This window comes from Acyrthosiphon pisum, chromosome A2, assembly GCF_005508785.2.
Source record: "Acyrthosiphon pisum isolate AL4f chromosome A2, pea_aphid_22Mar2018_4r6ur, whole genome shotgun sequence".
Lineage (NCBI taxonomy): Eukaryota > Metazoa > Arthropoda > Insecta > Hemiptera > Aphididae > Acyrthosiphon > Acyrthosiphon pisum.
The window spans coordinates 100,578,574-100,587,952 of NC_042495.1; the positions used below are offsets into that span (position 1 = coordinate 100,578,574).

The window sequence follows — 9,379 nt, forward strand, 5'->3', positions numbered from 1 at the left end:
TATAATTGTTCAGATTAAAATATTTCAAAAATATTATAGCAATATCAAAAAGATTATGCAAAAAAACGGGATTTGTCCCACCTTACCCACATGGGATAAGATGAGACAGATAAATGTCCAATAGATATATTTTTTCAAATAAAGGAACATACGAAAGATTTTATCTATAAGAATTTTACAAAAAAAAACGCATTAATATTAATAGGATGTCAGCGCACTAAATTTTGTTTTCTCTCTCAGGCCCACGCACAACACAGACAAAACGTATATACGCAGAATTATTTTTTCTATGTTTTTAAGTTATTTTAGAGTAAAATCACACATAACAAAAAAGATGGAGAATAATATTTTTGAGGGAATGTCATATTGATTTGTCTAAATATTGTCTCAAAACAATTTAAACATCATTTAAATGTACAACTTTTTTTTTGTTTATTTTGAAAGTCGAATACAAAGTCATATAACAATAAAATATAAAATCAATATGTCATTCCCTCAAAATATTATTCTTTATCTTTTTTGTAATGTATGATTTTACTCTAAGATAACTTAAAAACATAGAAAAAATGATTCTGCGTTCACATGTTTTATTTTATAGCCAGACTTTGGTAATACTCTAACAAAACCCTACATGACTTGTCTCATTTTGTCCCAGATAGTCCCGTTTTTTTTGCATAATCTTTTTCATTTCTATAATATTTAATCAAATTTAATAATAATACATATAATACTAAACTACAAAAATGTATAATTAATATATTAGAATAGTATTCTTTAAGAATTTATAAATTGTTCTTGCCTTAAAATAGCGTAGAACTTTAAACAAAATAAATCATTTTGAGACGAAAATAAAAAAAAAACTGCCATATTAATCAGTTATCATAAAATTATTACCAACAATTTTCTAACTTCCCTAAATAAAATATTCCAAAAAGGAAATATTTTTTGTTTATTTTATTTATTTATAAATTATTAACGCTATTCGACTTTTTAAACATTTTAGTGTGTTTAATAACATCACGAAGAATGTAACAGTAAAAATATTTAAGCTTAATATCCATAAAAGTGTAACGTAGGGACAACCCAACCACCAATTAAAACACGCCATTCAAAAACGTACTATAATACTTATAATAATTATAATGGCTTGGGAATCAAACAAACTATACCAATCATACTACAGCAGAGTGATACCTAATTACCCGCTTTTTTAAAATTTTTCCAATTATCAAGAGCATTTTTAAAATATTTTACTTTTAACCCCCAAAGTACCAACAACATACAATCAACTATCAAAAAGCTCCATCATAGTTGAATTTGAAGCATTTTTACTGCTCTAAAATGTGTAAAGAAGAATAAAAATAAAACACGAATCAATGTAAAATTAATACTATCATCGCTACGATCAGAATCTAAATTTGTATTACCCAATGTATAAGTTGTACAAAACTTATCAAAATACACAAGTTGTTGATTTTTGGTTGAAATTTTTTTTCGACATTTACTAGGTTCGATGAATGGAAGAAATCTTTCTAATAAAACAGGATTTTGTGTCTCATTTTCCTCTTTTCTCCAAACGGAAATCTGTAAGAGTATGAAACAATTTTATGTATTTAATGTCATATTTTAATGAGTATAAATAGTTGTATAAATTACATGTATGTATACAACTATTACAATACAATTCAATTTTAAATGATAAAAAATAAATATATAGGTACATAATATATGATAGTATATGTATATAATTAAGAATTATAATAAAGGCATAATATTAATATCATTTTATTTATATGTTGGTAAGTAATGTAATTCTATTAGATACCTAGTTCAATAAAGTCTGACTAATCAATGTTTTTAATTTTGGAAAAGAATCGAATTTGAAATAAGAATAGTGTATAGTGATTTTAGGAACGTTTTTTATTCTGGGCACAAATGTAATTCTTAGGACTTAAATAATATTAATTATTATACTTAAAGAACTCAAACGATGTATAAATTAAGAATGTGCAAAAAGTTATAATGTAGCCCATTTTGTTCTCATCGATGGCTAAGAAGCCAAAAGTTGTATGTCCTGCAATTTTTCTCAAAATCGTTTTATAAGTCTATTGGGTTAATCTGGGTCGTCTTTTTGATTCGGTAAAACATTATGAGTCACTATCATAATGAAAACAATATTACAACGGAAAATTGTTAATAATGCAGAGCTTGATATAAAAGTAGTTTTAAGTGAGTATTTTTAAATTTGTACCTACGTTCTCCGTTACAAAGTTGCGACGTAAAGTAACTTAGAGGGGCGCAATTAACACAATTTCTTATAAACAGTTCGTTCTCGGAATTTAGTCTTAGTTAATTAAATTTAAGCTATCACCAAAATGTATTAGTTTGTTTGATAACATAACTATAACCTCATACCACTTTGTATAAATTAAACTAGACAACTAATCTCAAAATCTATTTTATGTATTCAATAAAACTACAAAAAAAAAGGTATATAGTAGAATAAATTTACCTTTCCTATATCTCCATTGTGTACCTTATATTTACCAATCCAATCGATACAAACAGGTGCAACATCATTGCTAAACGAAATTTTGTTTTCTAACACAATAACAGCTATATTCTCACCATAAAACCCGTCTTCTCCATTATAAACTTCCTTCACGTAAATTGTATCCACCTTTATAATTGTTTTAATTCATATTTTACATGTCATACAAATTATTTGTAGACTTTGAATTAATAATAATATTAACCTACTTTTATTATTTGAGTCATTAATTGATTATCATTGTCAATTATTTTTTGAGTCAAAAATTGATTATTATTAACAATTGTAGTACTTCTATCATATTTTCCGACGGCAATTCTGAATCGACCTTTTTTTACTGATATTTTATGAGATAAAAACCTGTTTCATTAGAAAAACATTGAGCCACTAAAACGTAATTCGATTAATTGTCATTCGTATAATAATATATTCCAACACTCCAAGGTACATCTTTAATAAGTCCTTTTTTATCATCGTCGATCAATACAGAGTTTTTGTCAACTGATCTACCACAACCTAAAAAAATATTAGATACATTCGATGTAATATTTAAGCTCTATATTTATTGTTATGCGTAACTCTGGCATCTCATTTTTTTACACATAAAAAAAAATTATATCAAAATATGTCATATTATATAATTCTTTCCAAATAAGAACGCACCGGGCGGCGACTGGTTCCCGACCAGCTGCGCACATCTCCCACATAAAGGCATAGGTAGTGACCGATGGAAGGGGGAAAAAGTGCGCAAAACCGGTGTGTTCTTATTTGGAAAGAAAGTATAGTAATATTATTTTTTACCTGTGGTCATATTTGTTCCATATTCGTATAGAGCACACAACTCGTTGGTCTCGTCTAAACCATCTGAACAATCCTTACGCCCATCACAAACCCACGACCATTCGATACACAGTCCATTTGTACAATAAAACTTATCATCCGTGTTCCTAAAGTTTTATTCAAAAGTGCAATAAAATATTATTAATATTCATAATACAATTATAATAAAATATGAATGTAATATCTGGGGCCCGGAAATACCTGTTATTATTTGTATTGAAGCTTACCAATTGTGCTTAAAATTACGTTAAAATTAGTATATGAGAAATATACCTATAGCCCCAAGGCCCCACCCACCACTATTTTAGTCACTTATAACTGCAATCCTGGGCATAAACAAGTTAAATAGTTAAAGTTAAGTTAATTTTATTTATTTCACTTAACTTTTTTTAAATGTTATTTTCATTAACTTAATTTTTAACTAAATCGATTTTTATTGACATAAACTTAATAAATAAAGAGTTTTAATCAAATCCAAGTTACGTTAGCTTATATAAATAATTAAATAATATCTAAATATACTAAAATTATTATTGATGATACATATTTCATAAACATTTACTTTTTATTATTTTAAAACATATTACTGGTTATTTGTTTAATAAAAATAAATAAATAACTTACCTAAGCTAATAAGTTAATTGTAAGTTTTCATAAATCTTTAACTTGACGGAGTTAAAAAAAAAAATTATGATCACTATTAATTTTAAACTTTTTAAAATGTTTTCTATCAACTTAACTTAACTCAATTAAAAATTATCATTAACTTGCTCAGGCTTGCTTAGAAGTTATAATAAAATTGTATTTATTTATATACTACAATTCACCAACACTGAGCAAGATACAGCTTGTCGTCTTTTGAGTTTTCTATCACACAAAATTCTGGATCCTGAAATAATGATTTTTCATGCGTTAGCTATTTCAAACACATTGTTGACAGTAATTTGTATTTTGTATTTTTGCACCTACACATTAAAAAATGGTTAAGTGTTATTTTGTACCAGGGTGTAATACTGGTTATGCTCTAGATTCCATACTTTTTATTCAAATGTTTAGGTTACTAAACATATATTATTTGTAAAGCCTCCAAACAAGCCTGGATTAGACATTCTGAGGCCCAGGGGCCAAAGTCTTAAATGAGGCCGCTGTACGAAAAAAAAAAAATAATGTATATTATTATATTATTTAATATTAGGTACCCGTTATGATAAATATATATATAAGTATTAGGTACGGAGCAATAAATAATGAATAATAACTTTATTTATAAACTATAATTTACAAGCTGTTTTCCTCGGTAAATAATCATCGATTTTTTTTTAGGTGATTTATGCAGTGTTATAGCCCAGAGGTATTCAAACTTTTTCATCCCAAGGCTCCTTTGAGTCTTCACAAAATGTTGACGGCTCCCAAATTAAAAATGACTGATAATTTAACTCGCGACTAATACTGCCAAACACGACATACGCATTGATGATTTAACGATGGCAGTTGATGGTATTGCTGTCTCTATTGCGACTCACGCGATCAATTAAAGCTATACTTAGCGAATGATTATAGTAGAGTGTAGACTGTAAACAATCCAACGTTTCCCAACCGGTGTGCTTCAATGATAATAAAAAACGTTTTTCGTAAAAAATATTTTAAAATATTTATTGGTTTTCAATTATATGACGTGGCTCCCTTCGATAACTCTCGCGACGCCCCTGGGAGCCGCGACGCACAGTTTGAATACTTCTGTTATAGCCTATAGTGAAAAAAAATAATGGACAAATCCTAAATAAATTCTAATTATCGAGACCCGGGGGTTCCAATGTTTCCGGTGGAGATATGATAAATATTCAATTGAATATTAAAGACATAACCAACTCTAATGAACGACCCCAAAAAATAAATCAATAACTAGATCAAATTTTAGACAAAGGACATTCTGAAAAAATTGAATTTGCATTTTATATTCATAGGTATAGCTCTATGGTCTCTTGCTAAAAGCTCTGTATTCTAAATAACATATGTAACAAATAATTAAATAGGAAAATGATTATTCATAAAGCATAAATAAGGTTAAGATATTTTGTTTTTTTACTATGGGTGCTCTGAATAAACTTTTATTTTTTTATCCAATTGTTTTTTTGTTATTTGACATCTATATCATAACCAGTATTACAACCTGGTATAAAACAACACTTAACCATTTTTTACAACGTTATCAGTCAAATTGTTGTGGGAAAGAGAGGTCCACCAGTACTATTTTTGTGCAGCAGACTCTTATAATATACCTAGATATCGTGCGTTCGTGCATAATATGTGCGATGGCGTAATTTCAGTTAATGATAGAGAGTGGAGAGAACACACGTTTTGACACATGCACACACATATTTTTGTAAATTAAAAATAAAATAAAATCTTAGAAATAACTAAAACAGGATTCGTATATTAGTAGGTTTAATTTAAATTAATCAGTTCGAAAATTATTGGAATCAAAATTAAAAGACAGATATTTGTTTTCAAAAAATTACTGGTACCTACAAAGGTAATAATATATTTTAATATTCGATTCATTTACAACTGATTCTTCCTACAACCCACCAACCCATCAACTCTCCCAGCCCTAGTACTTATTGTAAAAAAACACATTTACAGATTGTATAAAAAATGTTGTAACAAAAAAAATAAAACAAATAGGTATTCTATTCAAAACTCTTCACTTTTGATAGATACATTAACTACATTTTTTGGGTGTATTTAATATTTAAATAATATATAATAATTTATTATAATGAATATATAAAATATATTAATATAATGTCATAAAAGCATGATTTTCTATTTATTACTATAATAGATACCTATTGTTGACATTGGTAGTACTTACCGAAAACTAAACATGAATATATTATCCAGGAATACGTCACTTTCATTTCCAATTTGTGAGCTGAATCTAAAGCAAATATATTTCAAAATATAAGCAATAATACACTAAACAATATCTTACCGCACTTTTTCTAACGTGTAGGTATAGCAAAATATACTGTGATAATATGTGGTAGAGATAATAAAAAAATATTTTCTAACTCGTTTTAAAATTGATGATATATAGATAGATTCTTAGGTTTACTAAACACATTATACAAAACAACTATTTATATTTAAATTAAAAAGTATAGGAATAATTTATTATATGCCAGTTCATCCGTGAGCAGTACTGCGTAAAATTACGTAGAAGCGTGATAAATGATATGGTATGTCCATGAGGATATGAAAAAAATGTATTTTTTGTATGTAAGAACAGAACTTGGTGTATACTACGTTTAAAGTTAAAATTCCCCAAAGAAAAGGAATTTTTAATGTATAGTACTTCTTTGTATATAATATTAAAAGTCAAAATACAGTCATTTCTTGCTTAATTTTCTACTTTCTGTAATTAAATATACTCAATAATCAATACATTTTTACCAGAAAAAAAATGTTTCAAACAATAATTGAAATGTCTATTTTTTTTCATTTATTTTAATATAATAAGTATAATATAATATTATTATGATGTATTCAGTTCCACAAGCGTTAAATGTGTTTATTAGTTTATGATACATTACAATACATTTCACATAATATTGTATAAATATATAAATATATAATACCTACCACATCATATAAAAAAATTGTATCATGCATAATGTTTAATTTAGTATGTACTAACTACTTGATAAGAATACCCATTTTATTAAAATGTTAACAGACAGTTTTCGTAAAAAAAGATTCTGTTAGAAAAAAGTTATAAAATAAAAAATAAAAACCACGATCTTATAATATGACTAGGAATGAAGTAACAATAATAGACGAACACGACTTACGTATAGTTCTATTTACTAAAGAAAATAATTGTCCAAAAGAAGGTTTAAAACATCATTTTGTGTAAAATAGCTAAGAACTCTTCAAATATTATATTGTATAAATTACAACGACACGGCAGAGTTCTAGAACAATAACATATAATATTAACAAACGTGTAAATTTGTTCGAATGCATGCAATTACAATATTTAAAGTAGATATTATTGTACTTCCAACTTCGTGAATTATATAAAGTTAAAACATCACCAAAATATTTAATGGAATATTATTATATTTTTATAGTTACTTTTATTACCTACTATAAGATAGCATTGAAATTATACTTAATCATGAACAAAGTGGGTGTATTTCGTAAAACTAATATTATTAATTCGATTAAATAATTCAGTTTGTAAAATTGATATCATATAGATAGATATAATATGTAATATATAAAATATAAAATTATATAGGTACCAAATACACGAAATAATAATATTCAAAATGCTTTCCCAGAAATATCACAATTATTATACATATAGGTATAATATTATTGTTCAAATAATATCAACCATGTGGTCTCGATGGTAAACAAAAATAAGACGTTAGATGTTCGTTTTCAAGTTGTAGTAGTGTAACATGGAAGGCGACAGGACTAGTGATGTAATTTATCATATTAATTTCTTATCAAATAAATCTTTTGATATTATATAGTTGTAGTATAATATTTAACCTTTATAATTATTGTTTACGCTGAAAGCACTCCTTATACAAAGGTTGGCACCTACGACTCGCACCACACAGGATTGGTATTTTACTGAAATTACAACATTCTTTAGCAAACAATCTTTAATTTTTATTACATGAAAAATATCAATAGACAACTTACTAGGGGATGGCCAATCCACCTAATTAAAACAACTTACCAATAAAAACAATCTAATATTTAAAATTATTATGGGACTGCTCATTACAATTATATACATAAATGGGGAAATGCAGAGCTACTGATGACGAAGATGAATCCAGATAAACTTGAGATGTCGAACTGACGGTTTGGTTTGACCGAACTGGTAGGTGTGGATGAACTGGCCACGTGTATCTTGCAGATGGATACGGCACTTTATAATAAAGGCTGTATCAGCACCGAACTGGCTAAACTTTGAGCTGTTGTCAATTAGAAGTTTATTACTTGATTGACAGCAATAACTTTGCATAATATCAAGTTAGAAAAATAGGTTATTACTGAGAAAAACCATTAACCGTGTGTAGTGTATAGGCATAAGCCACACAAAACAACAACTACAAACAAAACGGTACTAAATCGAACTGACGGGTACAAAAGAAGCCGACAATCAACAACAGTGAACAGTCTAGACTAGCGTCGAAGCAACAGCAGTGAATGTCGAAAGGCGTCCATGCTCAGTGTCGCCAACACTGGTAGAGAACGTTAACCAGTGGCTCCTGGGTCGGGGTGCGAACAATTATATTTTAAAATATTTACTTTTATTACCCTTTACACATTTTAATATAATGTTGGTATTAGCTAATGAACATAATATAGTAAATTCAAATACAAATTATTAAATATATATAATATATAGGTACCTATATCAATATATAATATTAATAAATGCGCATTTTTTTATCTTTTATGAAAACGTTGTATTTTTACTTCAGTATAAATTATGAGTGTATAATGGATTTGTTACAATTATTGGTTTTTCAATTTTTAACGGAGGTAATTTATTGTTTGAGTTCCTCGATTTTACCCAAATTCTTTTTTTTTTTTATTAAAAGTGTTTTGTTTGATTCTGACGTTATACTTCTTATAATGTAAATACAAATGAAACAGTAATTTTATGAAGTATTTTAAAACTTTATATAAACTTAAAAATTAATTAATTTAAGAAAAATACAAAAAAAAAATTATTGAACATTTTCAAGCTTACATCTCTAGGTATTGTCTAGTTATTAAAACATACGTACATATTATTACGATCAATTTAAATGAACAATCAATTATTGTATGAACTTTTAAAATTTGTTACATATAAGTGAATCTCTATTTTTATAATTTTTTATGATTTTTAATATTGATTAAATTTATACATTTGGAAATTATTTTATTTATATTACCATAATCTTATTAGAC

At 26.8% G+C, this 9,379-nt stretch overlaps 3 protein-coding genes across 7 annotated transcripts in view; all 3 read right to left on the reverse strand.

Annotated features, from left to right (window-relative positions):
* The window catches only part of LOC100574425, a 71,793-nt gene that overhangs the window by 6,616 nt on the left and 55,798 nt on the right, over window positions 1-9,379 (reverse strand). The gene's annotated exons all lie outside the window — the stretch shown is intronic.
* Window positions 1-9,379, reverse strand: part of LOC103309968 (suppressor of tumorigenicity 14 protein homolog) — a 25,495-nt gene that overhangs the window by 1,902 nt on the left and 14,214 nt on the right. The window lies entirely within an intron of this gene.
* On the reverse strand, window positions 2,940-6,414 carry LOC103309969 (LDL receptor repeat-containing protein egg-1-like). Its single transcript, XM_029489224.1, has 5 exons — window positions 6,387-6,414; window positions 6,267-6,332; window positions 4,223-4,280; window positions 3,353-3,498; window positions 2,940-3,067 (listed from the first exon to the last, which is right to left on the reverse strand). Exons 2-5 carry the CDS (start codon window positions 6,310-6,312, stop codon window positions 2,955-2,957), a joined length of 363 nt encoding a protein of 120 aa, XP_029345084.1. The 5' UTR covers window positions 6,313-6,332; window positions 6,387-6,414; the 3' UTR covers window positions 2,940-2,954.

Excerpts from the sequence above, each read along its gene's own strand:
- LOC103309969 (XM_029489224.1), bottom strand. The coding sequence starts at position 6,312 with ATGAAAGTGACGTATTCCTGGATAATATATTCATGTTTAGTTTTCG. Across the intron at positions 4,281-6,266 it reads ATATTCATGTTTAGTTTTCG|GATCCAGAATTTTGTGTGAT; the intron begins GTAAGTACTACC and ends TCATTATTTCAG. Across the intron at positions 3,499-4,222 it reads CAAGCTGTATCTTGCTCAGT|GAACACGGATGATAAGTTTT; the intron begins GTTGGTGAATTG and ends ATAAAACTTTAG.